The sequence below is a fragment of the Misgurnus anguillicaudatus genome, chromosome 6 (assembly GCF_027580225.2).
Source record: "Misgurnus anguillicaudatus chromosome 6, ASM2758022v2, whole genome shotgun sequence".
In the NCBI taxonomy this organism is placed as follows: Eukaryota; Metazoa; Chordata; class Actinopteri; order Cypriniformes; family Cobitidae; genus Misgurnus; species Misgurnus anguillicaudatus.
In genome coordinates this window covers 14,866,451-14,894,380 of record NC_073342.2, presented here as the reverse complement: position 1 = coordinate 14,894,380, position 27,930 = coordinate 14,866,451, and the positions used below count along the sequence as shown (strand labels likewise).

Below are 27,930 nucleotides of genomic sequence, written 5' to 3'. Positions count from 1 at the left end.
ATAAAAGACACCTACCTAGTGGGCACAAAAGTCAAGTTTCATTTCGCTTGTTTTGACGCGCTGTCATCGCCCACAGCGATGTCCCTCCCACGATTCCCCCATTCGCTGCTTCATACAGAAAACAGCGGCGACGGTCAGGTTGGAACCTTTCTATTGGCTTGATATCTCATTTGCATAAATTCCCATCCGCTGATTGGTCAACGCCACGTCAATCATTCTCCAAAGCCCATTCCCCCGCTTTTAGATATTACCCCAAGAGACTCCACAGCTTTTTATCAGTGAGGATTGGAATGTTAACAAAGTAACACCGTCAGCCAGCACTGAGGTGAACAAAACTATGATTCATTTACCGATACCGAAACCGCACAACGTCAGGATTTGTAACTAACGCCCAGAAGACTGTAAGTATGTCTTATCTTTCTAAAAATAGTCTTAGTGGAAGAAGCTTCAAATGAATTACCCTTTAACCAACATCTGTACTCTTCTTCTTCCTCTGTTTTGTCAGAGCTGGAAACTGGTCAGGATTAGATAGGGATTGGTGTCCACCTCTCGCTTCTTCCAGAAGGAGAAATCTCTGTAAATCAGGAAATAATGATTACTTACAGGAAGCTCAGGGTCTCTAATCGCCGGGAGTTTGTCTTTATTCTGGATGCCTATACAACTGCTTACGACTCTCCGCTAACAACGTTAGCTCTCCTCATGCACACAGTATCGTAACCGAACGGTCGCCATGAGATTGAGGCACAACTGTCTTTGTTTTTACCTTTTTATTTTTGACCAAAAATGACATTTTACCTCAGGAAAAGTTATGTAGTTATCCATGCGTTTTAGTGCACTAGCGAGCTGGCTAACTGTAGCTTGAGTTACTTACGCGGGCGCGTATTTGAAACAAAATCTTGTTGCGCAGAAGCCGCTGTTTTATTCCCACTTTAAAAAGTACTGTACTATAGTAAACTGTAGTTGTCGTGATTTTTTGCGAAATCTACATTAAAGTCTCATAACATAACTATGAGTTCAACAAAGTTTGAATTTAAGTTTAAGTCATTGATTTTCCTACTGAGAAATCCAGCCTGTAAGCTGATTTTAGCTAGTTTAAGGTGGCAGTAGCTGTCCTCCCGGCCTGGCGAGGCTGGTCAAGCAGGTGGGTCAGTTGGTCTTCCAGCTAGACCAGCTTAAAACGTGACCAAAACACAGCAGGACCAGCTTGCTACACCAGCGAAACCAGGCTGGGAGACCAACTAAAACCAGCTCACATGCTGGATTTTTCAGTAGGGTTAACATTACCTTTAAAATTTGGCATGACCTTTCCCAGTCAATATTACAGATATCAAGGTTATATTTTCACAGAATGTTCTTTAACGTTATAGGCTAAATTACAGAAAATAACTTCAGATGGGTCACAGACAGGATTATAAATGTTAAAGTGTATAACATTATTTCCTATAGTTGGATCAAATTACTATAGCTAATATTATATAATATTGTAGCAATTATACTATACTACAGTTTACTATAGTAAACGCTACAGTACTTTTCTGTGGGTTACGAACGTGACTTTTTCTGCTGTCCTGGAGGATCACAGTCCTGCACATTTGGTATGTCTCTCACATCTGACACTCGTGTTGCACGATCATAACAAACTTCATAATTAGCTATTATTCACCTTGATATTTTAATTGCAACTAATTAGTATAGCCAATTAAGATATTTTACATTGAAGTTTCAAATGTTTTACAATACTTGTAAAGCAGCTGCATGGTAAATTCGAAACATCCAAAACTAAAATAATATAACGTAAATAACAAATAGTTATGAAAGTTAATGTTGTTTGTAAAAATCCAAAATCAACGTATTAATTTTAAAATCTCTTATTCACCACTTTATTTGGTGCCAGAACATACAGCCAAAACGCACAGAAATGAGCACAAATGGATAGCTGTAATTGAGGCTTTTGCAGATTGTGTAATTGTTTCACCTGTAATTGTATGACACACCTGAATCAAGTGAGGGAGACATACTAATGTGCAATAGAGGGTATGCATTGACGTCACTTTTCCACGTGACCATGCCGGATCTCGCCCTGTTGAGTGGCAAACGTTCAACAAAATGGCTGGTTTTCATAGCGGCTGCTGCGAAAATGCCAGTAAAACTGACTATTATCAGCTTAAATTGAATTTAGTTGGACTTGATAGCAGAGGTGGACAATACTTAGTTACATTAGTTACATTTTCCAAGCATCTGTGCTTTATTAGGATGTATTGGGAAAAAATTTACTAAATCATAGAATCATACTGTGTATTCATTAATACTGCATATATAAATTTATTTAATACCTAATTACATTTAAATTGTGTACTTTTACTAGAGTGAAAGTATGTACTTAAACATTAAATGTAAAACAAAAATGTATTATTTGTGAAATGTAATAGAGTAAAAATTATGATAATATGCTTTGGAATGTATGTTTCCCAAAGAAAAACACGGATACAATACAAATACTTGAAAAAATATGTTTAAGTAGAAAGTAAAAACTCTGCTTGATACTGACTAGCAACGTATCAACCCACCTGTGGTCTGTGGACGTTGGCATGAATGATCAATTTTCTTCTCCTTTCAGTATTTTTTGGCAGTCTGTAAAACGATAGCTCCGAATTCTCGTTAATCTGTTAGTACAGTCTATCACACAACAGCTTTTTCCCATTTCGACGTATTTTTACCTTGTTTTCGTCAATGTCACGCTTTATTCAAATGCTGCCGCTCTGTCTTTTTGGCACTCAGTGGGCGTAACCGCAGTCCCTCTCGCAGACGGTGACGTCATGTGCATGCCCTCTATACTTTGGCTCCTCCAGGGCCAAAAACGTTCAAAAAATTTTAAATTAGAACCGCAAGCCTGCTCTATTTATTGTCCTTCAAATTTGTGTGATGACAAGACATTGAATTCAACAAGCTCTAGTTTAACCACATTTTGGCTTTTGTTTACCAATGCATGTTGTAGTTTACTTGACCCTTACCATTGTGTTTTCCTTAGATTCTGACACATTCTTGTAATATACATGATTAACACTACAAACTACAAACATCTACAAATATCTCACGTTTTTTTTACCATGCAAAATAATAAAAATCTGGCAAACGTGCCAGCTCACCCAACATATTATTGGACAGCCAATTTCAGTGTATTAGTGAAGGGATCTGCTGATATAGGTATGACATGAAGCTAAACTTTTAGACTTTGCTGTGATTGACTAATAGTAAATCAAAGATAGCAGTGCTTTGTTTTGAGAATGGCCTTGGTGCAGACTGGTGATCCATAAAGTCTGTAAGGTTGTGTCAGCTTTTGACTTTCTGCAAATACAAAAAACACTTCCTCCTTTGCTGTAGGCTAGCTGAAATGCGGCACTGGAATACCAACATCGCTTGTGAAAAGATCCTGGAAAGGCTATTTATTCAGAGGAGGTTGGATGTTTACAGAGGAAGAATATTCAGTGGGAGAAAAACCTTTGTGCCTCGACCTCTTAGCGTTGCAATTAAAAGGTGCCATTCGTGCTGGTGAGAATATCCGCATGGATAGGTAGTTTGTTTCGCAGTGAATGATTCAGCAGCTTTGGCACGGCTCATGCTGTTGTTGAGTGATGGTTACCATGGGTGATGGGATGAACTGCCCAGGAATTCCACGGAAGTTTCATCAAGCTGTGAAATGATCACGGCATTCCCTTTTTTATCTCTGTTTCTTTTCCACTGAGCCACAAACCTGATCACAAGACTATGGTTGTAGATTTGTGCAACTTTTAGGCCACTTCCATAGCTTTTATGTCATTTATATGTTCTTTAGTTGACCTTTTTGGGGTCTATGTTTGACAAAAAATGATCTCTTTTCCATTCTATGTTCTTTCCTGGTCCCGTAAAGGACCCAGCTCTGTCAGCCTGGCCCGTTGAGGGGAGGCTTTTTGGGACCAATGCAGACCCCCTCTCAGATCCTCACTGTCAGTGCCTGTGCGTGGGCCAGCAGTTTTTGCCGCTGTAAGTGGTTTTAGACACCTGCTTGCTCCCCTTGATCTTGCAAACCCATCAACAGCTCTGCATCCAACCCCTCTCCCTCCATACCAGCATCCTGGTCGTCCCTTATTCTCCTGCACTGATAGCTGTGACCTTGCATCCTTTGTGCAACCTCTGGCATTGTGATTCTTTTCAACCCAAGCGCGCGAACCATAAAGACCCTGCTGATGTTTGTGCATGCTCGCACCCCTCTCTTGTCGCATTAATCTCAAATTGTGTCAAAGAATCCGGATGGCATGTAAGCACATTTAGGCACACAAAGAGCCAGTGGTAACATTGAACACTTGCTGCTGAAAGATTAGGCTCGAATGGCAGACAGTTTCAGCCCTTTGAGGCAAAACTGTCTGGATTTTACCAAATCATGTGCTTGAGTGCACCATAATAGCAAGCCACAACATTTAATGGGTGTTTTGTGTGTTAAATAGACAGAAAAATCCTAAGAATTTATTCAGGTTAACCCATAAAATATAAAGCTTTATAAACCTAAATACTGAATTTTTTTTTGCCTTTTATTGTTTTTATATAAGCCTGTCCCAAATATTGATGTTTCTTTAAATTTGTTGTATGTTTACATTATTTTTTTTATACTCGAGATTAATGGGCATTAAAAATGTATAGATATTCCCTCCTTTATTAAAAAAATAATAGTATTTAATGCATGATATTAAACATTTAGAAAACACTCTCAAATTCAATTCACAGCATAGATGGAAAATTTGGGATTCTTGATTTAATACTCTCTTGTTTACTCTGCACTGACTATTTTATTGGGGTTTGTTTTATTTGTATAATATGGTAAATTGTTTAAAATAATGCTTACATATATACCTAATATTTATTACAAGCCATAAGGCTTAAATATGAAAATTGGAAAACTAGATGATTAATTTTGCTGTATTAAGCCCATCTCAACACTTATAAACCAAGGGTTCCCAAACTTTACTTTTTGCGACCCACTTAAACGGGCATAATTTATCCCGTGACCCACCAAAATTTTTTTTAATGGAAATATGAGGAAACGCGTTTTTCTCATATAATTGAGTTCCTTGTCACTTTATTAATTAAATGTAAGTTTAATTGCAAAATCAAAATTAGTGTTGTGATTAGTGTTTTTTTCTTGTTTGTTTCATTCAACGCTACAGCCAAGCACTTTGTGCGACCCACCTTATCCCACTATGCAACCCACAACTGGGTCTTTACCCACAGTTTGGAAACCCCTGGTATAAACAAAGTGCAGAAAACTTAGCTATTTAAGTAATGTTTTGATTACGGAAGAGTCTTTGAATATCTAGTAGACCTTACGCAACGTTTGTTTTCCATACATCTCTCTTCCTCTTAAATCAAATAGTGTAAAAATGGCATTTGGCCAATCCATTTATGTGCGTAATAGCCAAAGGCTTTAAAGAAGATTAAAAAGATAACTCGGGCTGTTATTGCATAGCAAAGCAAGAAAAAAACGAATAATACATTTAAGCTAAAGTGAATCAACCAATACTAATAGTTCATTTGTTTGCTGTTAAAATTGTCTTTGCTTGAGACATTTATAGTACTGAAATAACTGTACAGTGCTAGCTAACCTCATGTTGAATTTTATTTTATTTTTATAGTTCGGGATATTGGGACCAGTGAAAATCTGGATGTGCCGGAAAAGATGTCTGTCAGCGTCCATGAAAACCGCAAGTCCAGGACGAGCACAGGTTCGATGAACATCTCGCTCTTCCACAAGCCCTCTCATCCAGACAGTGTGCTCACCCACCTTAATACCCTGCGCAAACAGTGCATGTTCACAGACGTAACGCTATGGGCTGGCGACCGTTCCTTTCCCTGCCACCGTGCGGTGCTCGCAGCATGCAGTCGTTATTTTGAAGCCATGTTTAGCGGTGGCCTCCGTGAGAGCATGGACAATGAGGTGAACTTCCGTGACAGTGTGCATCCAGAGGTTCTGGAGCTACTGTTGGACTTTGCTTACTCGTCGCGTGTCATCATCAATGAGGAGAACGCAGAGTCACTTCTTGAGGCCGGAGACATGCTGCAATTTCATGACATCCGTGATGCAGCGGCAGAGTTTTTGGAGAAGAACTTGCATTCGTCAAACTGCTTGGGGATGATGCTGCTTTCAGATGCCCATCAGTGTAAGCGTCTTTATGAGCTGTCTTGGAGGATGTGTCTCATCCATTTCGAGGCTCTTCGAGAAACAGAAGACTTCTGTAGCCTCTCAAAAGACAAGCTTCTGGAGCTCATCCTTAGCGATGAGCTGGAGACTGAAGATGAACAGATCGTATTCAACGCAGTCATGCGCTGGGTTCGATACGACTTGGATAGCCGCAGGGACTATCTTCCTGAATTGCTGCGAGGAATACGTCTTGCGCTGTTACCTTCAGAGTGTCTCATTGAGGCCGTGGCATGTGAAGAACTTGTGATGTCAGATAAAAGAAGCAGGCTTATCGTCGATGAGGCGATGCAATGCAAAAAGAAGATACTTCAAAATGATGGAGTCGTCACCAGCCCCTGTGCCAGGCCTCGCAAAGCTGGGCACACGCTTTTAATTCTTGGGGGCCAGACTTTTATGTGTGATAAAATCTATCAAGTGGACCACAAAGCAAAAGAAATCATCCCCAAATCAGATCTTCCCAGTCCTAGGAAAGAATTCAGTGCGTGTGCCATTGGCTGCAAGGTTTATGTGACCGGAGGAAGAGGGTCGGAAAACGGAGTATCGAAGGACGTTTGGATATACGATACCGTGCATGAGGAATGGTCGAAAGGCGCCCCCATGTTAATTGCACGCTTTGGTCACGGCTCAGCAGAACTTGAAAACTGCCTCTATGTTGTTGGGGGTCACACCGCCATAGCAGGTGTCTTCCCGGCCTCCCCCTCAGTGTCTCTCAAACAGGTTGAGCGATACGACCCACTTACCAACAAATGGACAATGATGGCACCACTTAGGGACGGTGTTAGCAATGCAGCAGTGGTCAGTGCCAAGCTAAAACTTTTTGTATTTGGTGGAACAACCATCCACAGGGACAAGGCCTCAAAGGTCCAATGCTATGACCCTGTTGAGAACCGTTGGACCATAGCTGCAGAGTGCCCGCAACCCTGGAGATACACGGCCGCCGCTGTCCTCGGCAGTCAGATATTCATAATGGGTGGAGACACTGAGTTCACTGCTGCATCCGCTTACCGATATGACTGCGAGACCAACCAATGGACACGTGTAGGTGACATGACATCCAAAAGAATGAGTTGCCATGCTGTGGCCTCTGGTAATAAACTCTATGTGGTAGGTGGTTACTTTGGGACACAACGGTGTAAAACCCTGGATTGTTATGACCCAACTTCGGATAGCTGGAACAGTATCACTACCGTGCCTTATTCACTGATACCAACAGCATTTGTCAGCACCTGGAAGCATCTTCCCGCCTAGGCGCCTCTGATTTAAGCGTATGAAGCTGATCTGGGTAAGAATATAGACATTTTGATATGCTCCAAAGACTGAAATTTCTATTCTGTCCACAAGAATTTCAGTAGTCGCTACCCCAATACCAGTAAAATTTCATGTATTACATTTCAGTAGTAAAGCTAAACATAAAAACATGCTAATTTAACAACACACTCCTTTATTAAAGGAAAACGGCTACATGGCTATTTACCTCATAAGCAAGGTAAGAAGCATTAAAGGAAATAGATTTTTTATTTTTATTTTACTATGTTCTTGCCTCAGCTTAGACAAATTAAAACATACCTATCTTTATTCAATGCATCCACTTAATCTTTGTACAGCATGTTGTGAATGTGTTAGCATTTAGCCTAGCCCTATTCATTCCTTAGTAAGGGTGTCACGATTTCGATTTTAAATCGAAATCGATCTAAATTAAGTCACAACCTCGAACTTCGAATTATAAATGGGATCACCGATGCTGCCACGCCCCCACATCACGTCTTGTCGGCTTGCCAAGCGGGGAAAAAACCTCTCAGATATTTATATTTTAAACACGAGGGATGTATTGCTACAACTCCTTGAAATGCATATCATAAACAGGATTACTACCTACCTACTGATCTGACTTCGGACAGAGCGCAGCTCTCTGCTCGTGCGCGAGAGTGAGGCACCAAGATGCAGCGGATTATATTTTGAGACAGAGAGAAGCGCAGCTGCTTATGACACGCTGGATTTATTTCAGATGCTAGGAGTCCAAGATGCGCGCATTAAGTCCATGTGTGTGCAAGAAGAATCCTCTCTCTACAAGCTCTCTCGCGTAAAGTGAAGCCCACAAACCCCCATGCGAGGAAAAGCACGCAATGTGCATGTTAATGTGAAACTACAATAATAATAATAAATATTAATGGCATAGCATTTTTTGTCTTTCAACAAGAAGTAAAAATCGAGAATTGAATTGAATCATGATCTTAGAATCGAAAATGTAATCGAATCGAGGATTTGGAGAACCGTGACACCCCTATCTAGTTACATACAATTTTTTAAGCGGATAAAAATGGGAACTATATTGTATGGTGGAGGAGACATTCGTTTGCAGCACTTCAAATTCGGGGGCAGTAATATTGATGGAAGTTTGAGCGAGAGGGGGAGTAGTCAGGAGTGATGATGTTACTGCGTGCCAAGGTCGAAGTGCTGCAAACTAAGTGCTCTTTTTCCATACAATATAGTTCTCATTTTTATCTGCTTAAAAAAGTGCCACATTTTACTTTGTGCCACCATACTTACTCGTGTAACTACTCATGTAACAGTCTTTAAATAGGGAAAACATGGAAGTGTTTGTTGGCTTCTGGGTTCATCCCTGTTTGGATCCTGGGGAATGGATGGGGCTGGGCTGAATGCTAGCACGTTCACGACGCACGGTACAAAGATTATGCATGCATTGAAAAAGATGGGTATGTATTAATTTGTCTAAGTTGAGGTAAGAACATAGTAAACTTATAAAACTGTACATACGCACACCCATAAGAAATGCTTAGTTTTTAAATCACAGATCAAGCACGTGTGTGTATGTGAATCAGCTCCATATCGCACCCTGTATACGCCCATTATTAACCATAAATAATGGGAGTTTGTTTTTTATAGATCCCAACCTTTGCCTGGGTAGTGGCGTACTGACTTTCCAACGTACACCATGTTTATGAATGAGACCCCTGGACTTTTGACAACAATGCTGTCTGATCTGTTTGGCCTTATCTTGAACAGAATCGCTTGTTATTCACTTGTTACTGTAGTGGAGGTGATTCTTTTAGATTCTACTTCACTCAAAACTTTATGGAGAGGAGCAAGTCAACAGTCTGTTGACACATAAATAGTGATTTCTGTCAAGATAACTGCATGACAAAATTAGTGATAGACCGATATATCGGCCGGCCGATATATCGGGCCGATATTTGCGAGTTTTATGCGTATCGGCATCGGCCGATACATGGCTGCCGTGTTTGCCGTTTTTTTCGGCATAATTTACAGACAAGAGTGCTGGAACCCGCAAGCGATTGCAGGTCATGTGACTAAAAACAACCAACCTTTTCATGACAACATTGAAAGCTCGGCTTAACAGCTGATCATAGCTGAACAAAGTGTGTTTTTTTCATCTCTATGGGGCAGTTTCCTGGACAGGGATTAGACTAGTCCTAGACTACAATAAATGTAAGAACTGTGCAAACTAATAACATCTCTTTTTAACAACATGCCATTTTTAACATAATTTTTATGATGTAAATTGATTGAGCAAAACCAGTATCGGCTCCAAATATCGGCTCAAGAAAATCGGCAGCCTGTATCGGTCATCGGCTAAGGCTGATAAAACAAAAATCGGTATCGGCATCGGCACTGAAAAATCCATATCGGTCGATCCCTAGCCAAAATGCTAAATTCTACTTGGCAGCCGTCTTTAGAAGCAGCTGAGTGCTCTCAACTTATTGAGGGTTTTAATAGTGGTGGAGCAAGGAAGGGGAAATAAAGTGTTAAACCATCTGGATGTCTAGCAGATAGATTCAGAGCAGTTACAGTGATTAACAAAGTATATTTTAAGAGGGTTAAATGGTTGAGTCTTTGACATCTCGCTGGTTCACTGTCTGAATCAGTGTGATGCGTACACATTCCTACGATATCGAATTATTGATTTGTAATCTATATTACGAAGCTTTTCCTGTCAATTGCCTATCCAGTTGGATGTGAAAGTGGCTTAATCTCTGTAATTACAGACTGGTGAGGAGATATTGAGGATGAGAGCACTTGAGTGCACTTGTTTCCCATCAAACAATCAAATATAATGCCATTTAAATGCTTTCTTATTAATAAATGATACCACAATCACTCTTCCAATTATACTCACATTCACAAAGAAACAGCTATCACAATTGAAACCTCCCTTGTTGATGTACATTTTGCCGTACATAATTCTAATAAAGCTAGACGTATAGTCCTGTTTTAATGCATACGCGAGGGCGTGTGTACGTCAGACGTTTGTAACCGTGCTTTGTATGCATAGGTCATGCATGCGTGTACAGAAGAGTGTTGTATGTATCCCAGTAGATGCTTAGCATTTTCCAGCTCCCCTATAGTTAAACATTTGATTTTTAGCGTTTTGGAATCCATTCAGCTGATCTCTTGGACTGGCGCTAACACTTTTAGCATAGCTTAGCACAATCCATTGAATCTGATTAGACCATTAGCATTGCGCTAAAAATAACCAAAGAGTTAAGATATTTTTCCTATTTAAAACTTGACTCTTTTGTAGTTACATTGTGTACTAAGACCGACAAAAAATAAAAAGTTGTGATTTTCTAGGCAGATATGGCTAGGAACTATACTCTCATTCTGTCGTAATAATCAAGGACTTTGCTGCCGTAACATGGATGCAGGAGGTGCAATGATATTAGGGAGTGCCCGAAAATAGTCCCCTGCCATTGAAAGTTACTAAGGGGACTATTTTCGGCTGCTGCGTAATATCATTGTGCCTCCAGAAGCCATGAGCCAAACTTTTTGGTTATTTTTTAGCGCAATGCTAATGGTCTAATCAGATTCAATGAATTATGCTAAGCTATGCTAAAAGTGGTAGCGCCAGATGTGGAAATCAGCTGAAAAGATTCCAAAAAGGTAAAAATCAAATGTTTAACTCTAGGGGAGCTTGAAAATTAGCATATTTTCAAAAAAAGTGGAATGTCCCTTTAAGGTGTATTGTCTGTACAAACTGAGTTAAGCTTGATTATTACACCCTTACTTTTAAGGTACTTCACTTTAATCGCTTGTCTCTCTACACCTAAAGAGCTAAACAGTCAGCAAGGCCGTTGATGGCATGCATGCATTTAGCTTTGTGTGTGTATAACAAAGGTATTCGTTCCTATGGGACATGTACTGGCAGCACAATGCTCTTTCAGTGTTATTCTCTAAATGAATGTGTCATAACAGTCATCTGAACATCTCTCACACGTGTCACCCGGATAGGCTGCCTAGGGAGTGCCTGGTGCCGTCTCATTGCATCCCCTGATGATTAGAAAAATGATTACTTCTGTGAGTAATCATTAACACTGTTCACCAGCCAGCGACTCTGTTCACACCACAAGTGCTTCATTTCACAGTAAAGCAGGTGGCACAGCAAAAGCTGGGTTTTATAATTAGCCCCATGGGGCACAAATTCAGACCTGACAGGCCTGTCGATGGATGTTGACAGCGGCGTCATGCTGTAGAAACACCTACAGGAAGTGGACAATCTCAGTCTAGTGTACTGCAACAGCTGGGCTGTCCTTGACGTGTTACTTTACTCGGTTTAGCCTCTATACATTTTCTCATTCTTGATGCAGTACAGTGCAACAGATAAAACCAATGGTATGTTTTGAACTTAAAAGTTGTTTCGCTATGAAGACTTAATGGAGGTGAGTCAGTCCAGCTCTGTGGTCTCTTATGCTTAAAATACCTGTTGGTCTACATTGGAATGACCGTATGTGTCATTATGGGAAAAACAAAACTGAGAAGAATAAGCTTCATAAATGATGTAAGCTGGCGCATGGATGGGATTCATTCCACTTTCGGTCTATAAATATTTTAAAACTGCAGCAGTCAGAGTGGAGAAGAGTACCTACATGTAGTCCATTTCAAACGCTGAAATGGACTACGGGTTAATTGAATCCTACCATCAAATATAACATTATGAGTCATAATCAGATAGCTTGATGAAAACAATACATGGATACAGCAGCTGAATTTTATAGCAGTTGTAGTTTTCCAAAGACTTTTTAAAGCCCCCTAAAAATCGAAACAAGGGAGAGTTTTTACAGTTTGATGGGATTTTGTCTCATCTCCTGATTTCTTTATTTTGTAAAAAATTATCTCCAGTTGAATGAGTTCTGTGTTTTTTCTTTTAGGTGCCTAACCTGGACTGTAAAATCTTTAGCCCTTACTTGCGCTACAAATGTTTTTGTTTTAATACAAATTCAATACATACATATGTTTTCAAAAATATAATTATTATCATTAACTGTGTTTCCAGTAAAGATTTGCGCAAACTTGCGTTATTTTCTACATTTTGAAAAAAACGATTGCGAAATGACGTTTCAATTAGCCGTTGTTATGTGACTAAAATGTAATTTTGTTGTCTCACGATAAGTCATTCCGAAAACCATGCCGATGGTTGTGTTCAAGTTCATACGGCACGTGCAGACCGACATGTGGCTGACATCAAAATATGTCATGTGCTTGATGGTTCTTGTGACGCCACATGAAGTCGACCACACCTCTTCTGTCTTGTCCTCCAAACAAACATACTGTGCCATATATAAAGAATGATTATGTGACATTTATGCAATTCAGGTGACCTGTAAAGGTAAAAAACAGTTTTTTTATTGCAGTTTTGCATACCGTATTTTCTGGACTATAAGTCACACTTTTTTCATAGTTTGGCTGGTCCTGTGACCTCTAGTCAGGTGCTGCCAACCAAGAGAAACCATTACCGTCTACAGCCTGGGTGCCAGACGATTTTTGAGGACGGGAAGATCGGTCTGGGGTTTCTCCGTTGAGGAGATACTATGCTAGACACATAGCTGGTCGAACCAATCAAATTGTCAGGGCGGGCTTTATACGATGATGGACAGATGATCAACAGTAACGTAATCAACCACGTCACCAAAGTGCGCGTGTGTTGAATCTATTTACAACGAAATGGCTGCCGCTGTAGAATTCAGATGTGTGGATTCTGACATTGAGTCTGTTTTTAAAAGAGCATTGATTTTACGCGATCAAGCTTCAACGCATTTGTTGATCGGAAAGATGTTTTTGCCGTCCTTCCTACGGGATTCGGCAAAAGTTGGTTGCACTTATGGAGGACCAAGTTTTAGCAACTGAAATGGGTATCACGGTGATGCAACTTGGCGTGCACGACGAGATGGATATAATTATCGGTCGTTGTCAGCTTCTTTTCGGAAGCCCAGATTCGTGGCTGCTGAATAAGTGGAGGGACATGCTAGGCTCCGATATTTTTCAAGCCAACGTAATGGGTATCGTCGTGGATGAAGTTCACCTAATGTACAAATGGTAAGAGATAGTCTGACTGTATGATTTAGTAAATACTTAATGTTGTGATATAAATGAAATGTTGTAAACAAAGTAGGTGTTGATGTACATTCGCTAACTCAGACTTAGTATAATCACAATGTTAGTGTCATTGTAGCGAAATAACTAGCAGTACGGTCAGGCTGCAAAAGACGTTTTTTGGCATTTTTTGGTTGCGACCCGCCCCATAATCATAGCCCAATGGAGCGGTATCAGATTCAAATTCTGACTACATTTAAGTATGACAACGTCAGGCTAACGAGACTACGCTCTATGTTGCTCCTGTATTTATGTAATTCATTGGATTCATTGATGTGGAATGATTTCGGGACCTTTTTGAACTTGATTTGGCTTGTTGTGTTAATTTAGCCTATTCAGCCTCCCATGTTCGATATGCTATTGTTTTCAGTGAATAAAAGGTAATGTTAAGTTAACATGTACGGACAGCTGTTCAGCCTGCTGTTCTGTGTGCCATTGTTTAATTGAATAACTGCCTTTCCAGATTAAATGTCTGTTCTTGGGCTTGGATTTTGTGAAATTAATTTTCTAAACAAACGCGACGTATAGTCCAGTGCGACTTATATATGTTTTTTCCTCTTTAAAACGCATTTTTGACTGATGCGACTTATACTCTGAAGGGACTTATAGTCCGGAAAGTACAGTATATTCCTTTTTTGATTTGTTTGAAAAAAAGAACATATCACCCGATATATGCGAGTTTATGCGAAATCACAGGGTTCCATTGGGTGCATTTCCAATTTTCAAAAGTTTTAATTTGAGCAATTTGAAAGGGAATGGAAATGCAGCTATTACGTATTTATCGATAGTAGGTTTTATAACATCTGAGCTCACAACAGGTGACCTACAGCTTTTGTATACTGTATGTAACAGTAGTTGTATGTTACCTTAGTTGACCCTGCACTGCAGTCGGTGGTGGTTTTGGGTTACTCAGTCAATACTGAGGTATCATTGTAGCTTTGTTGCAGTAGAGCAGGGGTAGGCAACATCGATCCTGGAGTGCCGATGTCCTGCAGAGTTTCGCTTCAGCTCTAATCAAGCACACCTGAACAACTAATCATGGTCTAAAGAGTCACCTGAAAACTACAGGAAGGTGAGGTTTTATCAGGGTTGGAGCTAAAATCTGCAGGACATCGGCAATCCAAGACTGATGTTGCCTACTACTGCAGTAGAGCATTTATGTTAGAGTCTACCTGTTAATGTCTTTTAGTGGCTGTGTGATCTTAATAGTGCACTGCACACTTACTGTATGCATTTGGCAGACTGTTTTATCCAACTTACTATGCAATCAAGCTATTCATTTTATCAGTACATGCTTTCCCTGGGAATCAAATGTCTCAGCGATGGTTGTTGTGAAGTCATATGTTTCAATACAATATTGTATTACTTTGCTATAGATTTGTAACCTTGTGTTGTTGAAGTAAAAGTTGGATTAAAATTAATTGGTGTTTTTATAATTTAAGCAGGGCTTCGACTGAGTACAGAAGGTCTAGTTAAAGCGAACAGGGAATATGCAGACATGGCAGATTATTGGCCAGTAATGATACTCTTTTGACATTGTTGTAGCCCATAGCATATGTCCTCAATAAGACTTATTTACTGCCTTTTCTGCCAACAGTGCAGTTCCATTAGGCAGCATTGTTTTCCACTAATCCAGGTAATTTGCCAGTTGGATCGGTCTTGTCCCTTTGCCAAACACCACAACCTCCACTAAAGGAGGGGCCTTGCGAAAACTAAACCAGCTAATCGTTTTCCTGTCGCAGAGCCCGTAAATCGGATTGTGCCATTTTAATCTGATCTCTCTCTCTCTTTGTGACATACATGTTACAAAAGCAGGAAACATGATGTTTTGGCAGAATCCACGGTTAGCCCTACCGGTAGTAACAGGCTGATGCAGGTAGCCCACGAGGGACGGATTTCCTATAAGGATCATCCGCACTGATGCGGGCGGCTTAAAGGCTGGATAAGCTTTGGCTCGTGTACATGGCCCATTTAAACTAGCTATGGATTTACACACTCAGCTGCGTAGTTGTGGCAGTGGAATGAAAACTATGTCTGTAATCGGTCCTTAAATTGATCCCTTATCATCAGTGCATTAGGGAGTAATGCCATGTCCGATTTAACCCCACTGTCTAGACTGCAGTGTCTGCTCTTGATAAACATTCGTCTGACATGTTTAACAGAACATGATTATATTACAGTATCTGAGAAATTTTACTGTAAACGTCTTGGATCAAGCTGTAACAGTTTTTTCCGGGGTGACTCTTAAAATTCTTTTCATATAGTGCATAATCTAAATTCACATACAATGGTTATTACTATTATTGTTTTCTTAGCATTATTTTTTTTTAAGTAAAATGGCTAAGTTTGGGATAATATTACTGCCCTATTTTCACTGCAGAAATTAGAATACAGAAATACAAACAGATCGATGTCATTGTCTAGAGGTGTAAATGTTTTTTGGGGTGTAATTTTATTTGATAGACAGGGTTGATAAAGGGGTACGGGATCGGCAAAGGACCTCGGGAGATTCTCCGAAAAGTGCATCAATCTGCACCATATGCACCATCAGCTCCGACAGGGGTGTAAAGTTTGAATATTTGCCTTTACATTTATTAATTTGCCAGATGTTGTTATCTATAGTGCATTACAGTGTATACATTTTTTATCAGTATGTGTGTTTCTTGGGTTCGAACTCATGACCTTTGCACTGCTAATGCAATGCTCTACCACTGAGATATGGGAGCACTGAGCTTTACATGGTGGATTGCTTCTTTAGTTAAGTGTTTTTAGTATAATCATAAAACAATGAGTAGCAGCAAAATATAAAAATCATCAACTGAATGATAACCAGATATGATAATGTCTTGTATCATTTATTATAATTATTATCACATCAAACTGTGATTTCTTTTCCTTGCGTGCCTATGCAAGTTATTTTCTCCAGCAAAAAGAGTTTCTTCGACTTTTCCGAAGACTCTTTACAAGCAAGGAAAGAGGCATTAGAAGATTTATGCACTCCATTTCACCTGCCCAGAGGGCTTTTCCAAAGCCTTTCTTCAAAGGCAATAACACATGCATCTTGCGACTGTGACATTCAAAAAGTTTTAAGCTGTAGCTGAAGTCTTTAAAACTACTGCTGTTAAATACTGAATACTGTTTTCCCTTTCCATTTATACCGTGTAACCTGTCAGAATTAGACATAATTTTTTATTTGGTAGCAGTTTTCAATAAGGTTGTATTTGTTAACATTAATTAATGCATAAGAAAATATAAACAACCAATGAGCAATATAGATTTTTAGTGTTTATTTATGTTAGTGCATTATTATACGGCTCTCCAAAATGCTTGATTCTGATTAGCCAGTCACAACATTCTTTTTAGATAACTACAACTCAAAACGAATAACACATGGTAACCTGGATTAGGGCTGTCACGATTATGACATTTGGCTGACGGTTAATTGTCTAATAAATTTTGGCGATTAATTGGGCTTTGACGGTTATGATGATTAATTATCTGTTTTATTGGTTGACATGTCATTCTAATAATTTTTTGTTTGTTCATGAAAGAATTTTCACATATTGTTGTGATTATTAAAAATTAAATATTTTTTATTAATACACGTAACACATATTTATTACAAGTATTAATTTAATGAATATATCTTTAAAAACTGAAAATTCTTCATAAGAAATAAACACAAACAAGTGTCTGAAAAATAACTGAAAATAAAAATGCATAAAAAACTGACTATACCAAAACAGGCCTTAAATAGTTGCCAATCCTACTAAGGTCATATTTGTCCTGGGCCACATGTCTGTAGTGCCTGAAAATTATTCAACCCATGACTCAAAAACCATAATGTAATTCATTTAACCAGTACTATATTGTAAAATTAAGTCATTTTAAATTAGATGTAGGCCTTCAGGTCCACCCCATTGCAAGGCCAACTTAAAATTGTATGGCCTTGTGACTGATGGTCAGATTATGGCAAAATAAAATTATTGCAGATTTAAAATAGTAAGGGAATTCTACTTGTTACAGCTTTCCACATTTATCAACCCATTTAATTAAACATGGTTTCTGTCACTAGTTAAATGTTTACATTTTAAATTTGAAAGAATTAAATAATTGAAATAATGGTCATGATGTATTTTTTGCGTATGTTATGGTGTGCATTTTGTTTCTGCGCACGTGGAGGGATGTTGCGTTCCTTCCTTCTTTTTTGTCCTTGGCCAATCACATGCCTGAAGAATAAATAAGTTAAGTTACAGCATGTTCCCTAATGAAGCCATAATATTTATTCTGGGGGGGTCCTCCCACCTCGCGGCCCCATCAGAGGCCACATCGCACCTCATGCACCCTTCTCACCTTTTTCACCCCTGACCGGTTTTCATGCCTGTATACCAAAACAGGCCTTAAGAATCCTTCACTTCCCTAAATTTGGAGTTACTTTTGCTGTTTTGGGAAGATTTTGTTAATACAGGCCCTTGCAGCTCCCCCTTGTGTTTTTAGAGAGATGTGCAATCATTGCAGTGATCTGAAATCATCACGATGAGACGATTATTTAATCATTGTGTCAGCCTAACCTGGATGCTGAAAATCATTTTGACAGATGCAGTTTAATATTGCACAGAATGAATTATAAATATGTCTTTTAATAACACATATGACATTATATTTACAAATGATTAAACCAAATAGTGTGTTTGTGACATTTGAATGTCTTGTCTTAAACGCCACCGTTCTCAATATTTTACTACGTTCTACCCTCAACTTAAATAAATGAATACAAACATATTTTTTTTTTAGTTTGTAGAGCGCATCGTGAATGTAGCCATTTAGCCTGGCCCCATTCATTCCTTAGGATCCAAACAGGATTACTACTCATGTAAAAGTCTTTAAATGGGGAAAACATGGAAGTGTTTGGTGGTTTCTAAATTCATCCCCATTTGGATCCTTAGGAATGAATTGGGCTAGGCTAAATGCTAACACATTTTGCAACGCGCTGTACAAAGATTAAGTGCACGCATTGAAAAAAAAATAGGTATGAATTAATTTGTATAAGTTGAGGTAAGAACATAGTAAAATATTGAAAAACTGTGGTGTTTGTATGCTTAATGCTCCTTACCTTGCTTGTGAGGTAAATAGGCGTGTAATAAGCGAGATAATATACAAGCAGCAGCCAGGTTGTTATCGCAAAAAAAAGATCACACTGTCGGGGCTTATTTCTGCGACAACAACCTGCTGCTTGTAGATTATCCCTTACTTAACTAATGTTGCAGCTAAAGGCTGAAGTATGCTCCATTTTTTATACGTAGGCGAAGGTCTGCATACAGGTACAGTGCATGTGACACAATTTTCATCATCAGAAGAGTGCACACGTACATCCAGATTTTTGAAACCTCCCGTTGTACGCGTAGGTCGTCCATGCGCATACAGAAGTATGTAGTACTTAGGCCAGGAGAGGTATTGCAAATTGTTGCAATGCACATGCATGGAACGTCAGCACACGTGTATGAGTCAAATGCATAAATAACAGACTTTGCCCACAGCTCAATGTTACAACTGATGAAATTAACATAAACAAAGATTAATCAATACTGTAGAAGTTTGCAAACTATTTGTAAACTCCTATTGTAAACCCATTTATTATGTCTTTGAACCTTTTAGAACTTGAAAACATTTTTTTATTATAACTCCATTTTCTGATCAATTCAAATGGACTTCTACATTTGCATGAAGTTGAAGTGCAGTGAAAGGGTTCAGATTACTCTGCATGGCTTTGTGCATTCAGGAAGTCTGGTTTTATGTGATACCTTTCTCTCATTGCAGGTGTCATGGTCTTCTGACCACACTGAATGGAGCACAGCAGGACCGGATTGTCATTGGCTGGCCCGAAGCACTTCTTTATGGTGGGCGTGGTGTGGTGACGGTTGGTCACGGCCACTCGACAGAACGCCTCCTGAAAACATACCGACTATCCATTGCTGAGAGGAAGCAGAGAAACATGCTGAAATATCTTCATGAGGAGGCTTTGTTGTTTTCTCCCTAAAGCACAAAGCTAAACCAATGCTTGGCCAAATCAGAGGCTTGATGACACGGTCACCTCTTGCACCAATTCTGGTCACTCACATTGTTTTTGCTAGTGTGAGGTCAGAAACATTCCAGCCGAAACTTTCACGCATGATTTCTTATACGAATCCTCTTTTTCTTCACTGTAACTGGCAATGTTGCATGTCCACAGTCGCGTCCTATTACTTCCAAAACGTCTTTCGGATGCAGAATTTACAAGATGGACGACGCAGCATTTGAACATTTACAGATACGCAGAACGTCCCCATGGGAAGGTGCAACTTTGCTGAAGCAGGATTTTAAAAGGATGCTTCTGTTTAATAAGCAAAACGGATTTTGGAGCTTGTATAGATTCCTTAGCACAATGTATTTGACTCGTTTTAAGATTTTCAAACATTTCTCAGATTATTGAAGGTGTAAATGCTTTAATTTATGTGTTTGTGTCAAAAAGAAACTGCACATGAGACTACAGTACATGTTTAACGTTGTATGTTTTGAATTTTAATGTTTTGCAGGATTATGTTTTAGGAATGACAGTAACTCTGAAATGAAGGGTTGGTTTTCTTGCTCACAGTCTTACAGACATTTGAAAAGGATTTTTGGGGGAGTTTTGTCTTTAATTGTAAATTCTTCCCTGCTAGACATTTCCATTTGAAGAGGACATTTAGGGATTATGCAGAAAATCCCACTGGCGTCTTTGTGAACTGAATTCCTGGTGCCTAAGACCGGTGGACGTGTTTGTTGCGCACTCACTCCATTGAAGGGTTTGAATAAATGTTTTTTTTCTTTATGCTTGGAGACTGGTTTCATAAGCACCCCAAGGCTTAAAAACCCAGATTTTTTAAAAACGCTTCTCTACAAAACATCCAAAGGTTTTTTTTAAATAACAGGAATGAGCTTTACATTATACAGTTAATCATATAACGCTTCGAAAGGCTCCGAAATTAGATATTTTTATCATTGCGTAAGCTTAACGTATGCTTTCTTATGGCAATAAAAGAAGAAATAACTATCAGAACAAATAAACATTCGGTGCATGATCAGAAAGCTGTCTGATCAATAAAAATTCATGAGTAACCAACCAACCATGTTTGCTGAAGACTGGTACTTCAATGAAAAGACTAAATGTGACGTCCCACACTAGTAAAGATTTATTGTCCTTTAAACGGTTCCCAAAATAAGAGAAAGCACCAAATCCAGGAAACTATGCAGTTGTCTGGAAATGTTTTTGTCCTCTGTTTGTGCACTGCAACAAAAATGTTTTCTGCTCCCGTGTCTGGATGGCTGTAAACACCACATGCTTTTTGTTGCCCAATAGATGGAACAGATCAGTGCCAATATTTAAAGGGGACAAATCTGACTTTTTCCATGTTTAAGTGCAATAATTGTGTCCCCAGTGCTTTTGTTAATCTTAAAAAATGTGATAAAGATCAACCCAGTAATTTAGTAAACCAGTCTCTGCATCATGTAAAAAATAGGTCATTGAAATTTGGCTCCCCTTATGATGTCAGAAGGGGATAATTCCACCCCTTACTCTGCACTATCCAACCAAAGCACTGCCATTTAGTGCAGAGATCATCTTATTTGAATTTTAAAGGCACATTTTTGCTTACACACTGCAAAAAAATGATTTTCAAGAAAAAATGTTCTTAGTATTTTTGTCTTGTTTTCAGTAAAAATATCTTAAAATTCTTAAATCAAGATGCTTTTTCTTGATGAGCAAAATGACCCAAGAAAATAAGTCTAGGTATAGACCAGAAATATCAAATTTAAGTGATTTTGTGCATAAAACAAGCAACAAAAATTTGCCAATGGGGTAAGCAAAAAATTACTTTGACTTATTTGACATTTAAGAAAAGTATTGTGAAATGTCCCCTTTTAACAAGTAAGGTCAGTCATGAAAAGTAAAATATCTAATATAAAACTTCAATCGTGCAGTTTTGATAGAAGAGCCCCAAAAGACTGACAAGGGCACAGGCATTAGGATACAGAGCACCCTGGGTGAATAAAAGGTAAATCCTCTGCCAGCCAAGAATGTTGAGTCCAGTCCCTCCTGCCACTCATGTTGTCTGTCAGGCCACCTGCTTGCCCCGAGGATGGCTCTCAAATAACAGCATAGGCTACTATTTAAACTCCTTCACTATGTTTAAAAGCACACTACAAATAAGGTACAAGTTGTAACTGGGCTCAAAAAGTACACTTTTGTAGCTAAAAGGTACACATTGGTACATTAGAGGTACATACTGGTACACAAAAAGTACATATCTGTACCAAAATGGTAAATATTAAGACCTTTTTTGAAAGGAACTGTACCTTTTTTTTCTCAGAGTGCTTGTTGAAACCAGTGCTGCCTGAAGCGGTGGGGAAAACAAATGTTTTTAAAATAAAATACAAAACACAGATTAAATTACATTCTCGTTCCGCTAATACAATTTTTAATGGGCTTTTAACAAAATATTTTTTTTAACATTTGTGCATTTGATTTTGGAGTGAACTCTAACCCAGACTGTTGTTGATGGGTTTCATCAGATTGCATCAGTCTAAATGCAAGCCAAGCCGTCTGACTAACTCCCAGACTCTTGTATTGCTTTCATATGCTATTCTATTATTCACAACCGTATGTGTTCATCAGTCGAAAACTCATTTGGAGGTCGACACACAGTGAAAGATGTTTGGTTTTTAAATGCAGCTGTGTAGCAGATCAAAACCTTTGCAAACTTGTGCAGAGAAAGTTTGAAGTTGAAACTCAGAAGAAATGTGTTGTGTCTCTGTTTTACCTGCATAACTGCGGCTCCAAAGCTTCTTGCTCGTGTATATGTGACCCTGGACCAGAAAACCAGTCCATAAGTAGCATGGGTATATTTGTAGCAATAGCCAACAATACATTTATGCCAAAAATCATTAGGATATTAAGTAAAGATCATGTTCCATGAAAATATTTTGTAAATTTCCTACCGTGAATATATCAAAAATGTATTTATCATTATTAATTGCTTAGTGTTGCTTCATTTGAACAACTTTAAAGGAGATTTTCTCTGTTTCCAGATTTTCAAATAGTTGTATTTCAGCCAAATATTGGGTCTCATTCACTAAGCATGCATACGCACGGATTTGTTTGTGAAATGTGCGTGTGGCCGTTTTAACTAACAAAGCATGATTCAGCAAATATTTCATACTAAAATGAATTTAAAGTGTTTGCAAAAACGTAACCACACATGCGCAATAATCATAATAAACAAGGAAAAATAACCCTATAATATATATCTATTTTATATAGTTTTCTCCTTGTTCGTGATGATTGTGTACGTGTGGTCTAAGTTGTTCTTGCGTTTTTGCATACATTTGAATTTAATTTTGGTATGAACGTTTTTGTTGAATCATTGTAGGTTGAAGCATCCGTGTGCAGATTTTACGAACGAATTTGTGTGTACGCATGCTTAGTGAATGAGACTGAATGTCATGTACCGTACATCAATTGAACTTATTTATTCTGCTTTCAGATGATTATAAATCTCTTTTTTATGACCCTTATGAATGGTTTTGTGATCCAGGGTTACGTTTGTGTATGGCATTAAACACAACTTTGATGCATATGTTTATAAGGCCATGTGTTTAATTTTAGAAGAAGCTAAAAGTCAGTTATATGCTGACATTGAGGGGTTGCTTTACATTTGTGCAATAAATCATTTTAGCACCCGTAATGTTTTTGATTCCCTAATTAAAAATATGTCAGGGATTTATTTGCATTTTAATGGTTTCAGGGAAAATTTGCATGTGGAAAAACTGTTTAATTGCTTTTCATTTTAGGCTCTGTCTAGGGGTGTAGTGGTAAGGTCTCATTTTCACTTCTGTAAGGTGATCAACACTTCTTATATCCAGCTGTGTCCGTCTGATTGCTTTAGACTGGCACATAACAATGTGAAATGGTCTCAACTTACGCTTAATATGCAATGCAGTGGTTCGTAAAGGAAAACACCACAGCTTTTCAATATTTTACTATGTTCTTACCTCAACTTAGACTAATAAATGCATACCTATCTTTATTCAACGCGTGTACTTAATCTTTGTACAGCGTGTCGTGAATGTGTTAGCATTTAGCCTAGCCCCATTCATTCCTTAGGATCCAAACAGGCATGAATTTAGAAGTCACCAAACACTTCCATGTTTTCCCTATTTAAAGACTGTTACATGAGTAGTTACACGAGTAAGTATGGTGGCACAAAATAAAACGTGATTTTTTTAAGCATATAAAAAATGAGAACTATATTGTATGACGAAAAAGCAATTAGTTTGCAGCACTTTGACCTCGGGTGCAGTAATATTGTAGTCATGAGTGATGATATTACTGCGGGCCGAAGTCAAAGTGCTGCAAACTAAGTGTTTTTTTAATATAGTTCTTATTTTTATGCGCTTAAAAAATTGCCACGTTTTATTTTGTGCCACCATACTTACTAGGGCTGGATATCAATTTAGATGTTCCAGATCGATTCAATTTCGATTCACAAGCTATCAAATCGATTCGATTCTCGGTTCAATTTTCGATTCTGGATCTTGGGTCGGTTTTTATACCCGATTCTCAATTCAACTCAATGAATGTAGATTTAATACAAAAACTATATTAATAAAAAAGAACAGTGAACATAAGTTTACAAGTGGGTAATTAATTAAAAGAAATTAAAAGCCACAACACTATCGTCATCGTCTTGCTAGCGAAATCTAAAATGCTTCCATAACCTCTTACTTTTTATGTGAAGGTGGCATCAACGTCGATGACGCACCCAAAACCGCCATTTTAAGGACTAAATGAAAGAATGACAGGCTCGCCTCTCGCTCCTTGGTAACATCTCGCAAGGCAAAAAAGAGGGTGACATCTAGTGAAGAAGACTAGTAATTTGGTTAATGTTAATCTTATGTTCAATGTTTGCAGAAAAAAATATGAAAAAAAAATCGATTCTGCTCTTTGAGAATCGATTCTCAATCGACCACGTTTTAAAAACCGATTAATCGAAAAATCTATTTTTTTGCCCAGCCCTAATACTTACGCATGTAGCTTACGCGGGAAACATGGAAGTGTTTGGTGGCTTCTAAATTCCTCCCTGTTTGGATCTTAAGGAATGAATGGGGCTAGGCTAAATGCTAACACATTCACAACACGCTGTACATAGATTAAGTGCACGCATTGAATAAAGATAGTATGTATTAATTCGTCTAAGTTGAGGTAAGAAAATAGTAAAATATTGAAAAACTGTGCTGTTTTCCTTTAAATATTTGTGACCCAGTCTGAGAAATCCCAGCTAAAGTCTGTTTTCTACATAAAATCATCCAACATAATATCAAGATCATTCTGTGAATTTGCTTTGCAATTCTTACATGAATAATTTGTTGTTCTACTCAATAGCATTTACACAAAGACCGGTGCAGTATAGTGAAAGTACTCAACAGCACAATATTCAATTGATTTATTAGTCCAAAGTAAATATTTGAGTAGACTTTGAAGTTTATTATTATGTAAGAGATTTCCAATACTGTATGTGAAACCCTAGTCATGATGTGAATTTAGTTCATTAAAAGATCTAGACGTATTATGTTTATTTAAGGAGGGTTAGACAACACTTTGGAAAGCTTTTTCCTCTATAGGATGAGTTTAATAGGATATTATCAATTATAATTATCACACCCACCCACATATAATAACAGCGAATCCTGGCTGCAGCCCAACTCATTTACACACAGTATGGAGCTCTGAGATAAAATGGGCACAGAGCGGCATTCATAAACTCTTTATTGCATTTCTCCGTTCGGCAAACAGAGACACTGTCATAGATACCATGAGCTCATCACCCATTTACATTTAATTACGGTGGGCATGCGAGATCAATATGTTCCATTAGCTCCAATGCGGCCGTGACATAATGAGCAGACAACATCAGCCGCTAATTTCCCCAATGATGTGATCGACAGCAGTCCTGTCCTGATTTTCACTGCTTTTGTGGGATGTGGGTTTAACACACAAACACAAACACAAGATTGCACAGACATCTCTAGGGAAACACAGGTCTTGCAACAGACTTTAAAGTCCCTGTAAAGACAACACTGAAAATACATTAGAAATGTATTGCTGAAACACGCCACAAAGACTGTAAACTATGAATTGCAAAGTTAGAGACTGTTAAACAGTTTTTCACCATTTCTGAGGTCAGGAGTTTTTTTGGCAGGCCTTAAATGGTCGGGCGATAACGCACTTGAACCACCGAGCATGGCCCCGCCCCTAACACAATCAAACAACAAAATATATTCATTTTTCAGCTCCCCTAGAGTTAAACATTTGATTTTTACCATATTGGAATCCATTCAGCTGATCTCCAGGTCTAGCGCTAGCACTTTTAGCATAGCTTAGCATAATCCATTGAATCTGATTGGACCATTAGCATCGCGCTAAAATAACCAAAGAGTTTTGATATTTTTTCTTATTTAAAACTTGACTCTTCTGTAGTTACATCGTGTACTAAGAACGACAGAAAATTTAAAGTTGTGATTTTCTAGGCAGATATGGCTAGGAACTATACTCTCATTCTGCAGTAACAATCAAGGACTTTGCTGCCGTAACATGGCTGCAGCAGGCGCAATGATATTATGCAGCAGCCGTAAATAGGCCCCTTAGTAACTTTCAATGGCAGGGGGACTATTTTCGGGCACTGCGTAATATCATTGCGCCTCCTGCAGCCATATTACGGCAGAAAAGGCAAGTTTTAAACAGGAAAAATATGGTTATTTTTTGCGATGCTAATGGTCTAATCCGATTCAACGGATTATGCTAAGCTATGCTAAAAGTGGTACCGCCAGACCCGGAGATTGGCTGAATGGATTCCAAAAAGGTAAAAATCAAGTTTTTAACACTAGAGGAGCTGTAAAATAAGCATATTTTTTTTTTAAAGTGGAGTGTCCCTTTAAAAGCAGTCAAAAATGCAGTTTTAACTTGCAGGCATTTATGTGTGAAATTTTCTTTTGCTGTCAGTTTTACAAGTGCATTTGGGTGGAGGAAAGACCCAAAATATTCCTTGGTTTCAGGTCAGGACTGACAGTAAAAATGTGGAAAACAGGATACGTGTGGGTCAGCATTCCGTCAACAAATGTGGACTTTAGAGTCAAATGAGAAAACCAAACAACTTAAAACACGTCCGTATACTTCTGGGACAAATAAAGCTATATGTGTAAACATGGTTAGTATTACCTGGACATGATTACAATAAATTTCTGACTATTGGAACATTTTTGAACCACTAACTACTCGCTATTAAAAAGGACACTGACTGTTCAGTCACTTTAAGAAATTAAAGGTTCATTGGAGGGATGCATAACCATTCTGGTTCATCAAAGGTTCTTAAAATAAAACATTTGAATAGTTCAGAGTTCAGTGTGTCTGACATGGTTTCCCTTTTCATCAGAATCTCATGTTTAGGTTCAGTAATTTCACTCGAATGGAAATGTCTTTTTTTACAAATGTCACTTTAGTCATTTCATTGGTACCAATGAAATGACTTTGATGGTACCTATTTTAGTCAAGGAGTGGAAGCACTCTGTATTTTGACCAAACTTAGAGGTCTGAACAGCACACTAAATATGCATTCATTTTAATATCTGATTACATGGGAGTGCAAACTTGTGAAATGATTTATGGGGAAATTTTTTAATTTTGTAATAAATTTAAATAGATTAAAATGCGTTCCAATAATGCTTAACTCATTAGAAACTGAAAGCATAATCCAATTAGACAAAATGTGATAATATTATGTATTAAATAGCATACTTGATAATACATTCATCTATTAATAACATTTACATTTCTAAACCTGCCTGTGAAAACCCAGCTAAAGTCTTTTTTTACTGTTTTCTACATAAAACCATCCCACATAATTTAAAGATCATTCTGTGAAAAATTACATTGATATATTTAAATATTGACCTATGTCAGCATTGAAGTCAATGTGAAATCAATCTTTGATAAAACTTTACCCTGGATTTTACAAACAGGGTCACATTTACTATGCATTTAGCAGACACTTTTATCCAAAGCAATTTTCAGCGCATTTAAGCTATACATTTTATCAGTACTGTATGTGTGTTCCCTGGGAATCAAACCCACAACTTTTGTATTGCTGGCTCTCACTTAACACATTTGCATTTGATCCCACAGCTTTTCCAGCATGGTAAATGTGAATGAAGGTGCACAGATGCCA

The 27,930-nt window shown here is 38.3% G+C and overlaps 2 protein-coding genes across 5 annotated transcripts in view; one reads left to right on the top strand and one right to left on the bottom strand.

Moving 5' to 3' along the window:
* The window catches only part of agbl1 (AGBL carboxypeptidase 1), a 268,981-nt gene extending 268,407 nt beyond the window's left edge, over positions 1–574 (bottom strand). Inside the window, exon 1 of one of the 2 annotated variants that reach the window (XM_055192774.2) lies at positions 461–574. The gene's annotated coding sequence lies outside the window, so the exon portion shown is untranslated. The remainder of the gene's footprint in view (positions 1–460) is intronic. The other variant, XM_073868563.1, reaches the window with a different exon arrangement.
* enc2 (ectodermal-neural cortex 2) lies at positions 233–20,481 on the top strand. 3 transcript variants are annotated; one of them, XR_012370026.1, is made up of 5 exons: positions 233–401; positions 3,908–4,020; positions 5,664–7,511; positions 7,680–7,715; positions 19,454–20,481. XR_012370026.1 is itself a non-coding variant. In XM_055192779.2 (4 exons), exons 2-3 carry the CDS (start codon positions 3,957–3,959, stop codon positions 7,475–7,477), a joined length of 1,878 nt encoding a protein of 625 aa, XP_055048754.1. In that variant the 5' UTR covers positions 235–401; positions 3,908–3,956; the 3' UTR covers positions 7,478–7,511; positions 19,454–20,481. The 3 variants fall into 3 exon arrangements, 2 of the variants coding, with proteins under 2 accessions (XP_055048754.1, XP_055048755.1); XM_055192779.2 differs by lacking the exon at positions 7,680–7,715 and having other exon boundaries at positions 235–401; XM_055192780.2 differs by lacking the exons at positions 3,908–4,020; positions 7,680–7,715 and having other exon boundaries at positions 236–401.
* Positions 20,482–27,930: the final 7,449 nt, after the last annotated feature.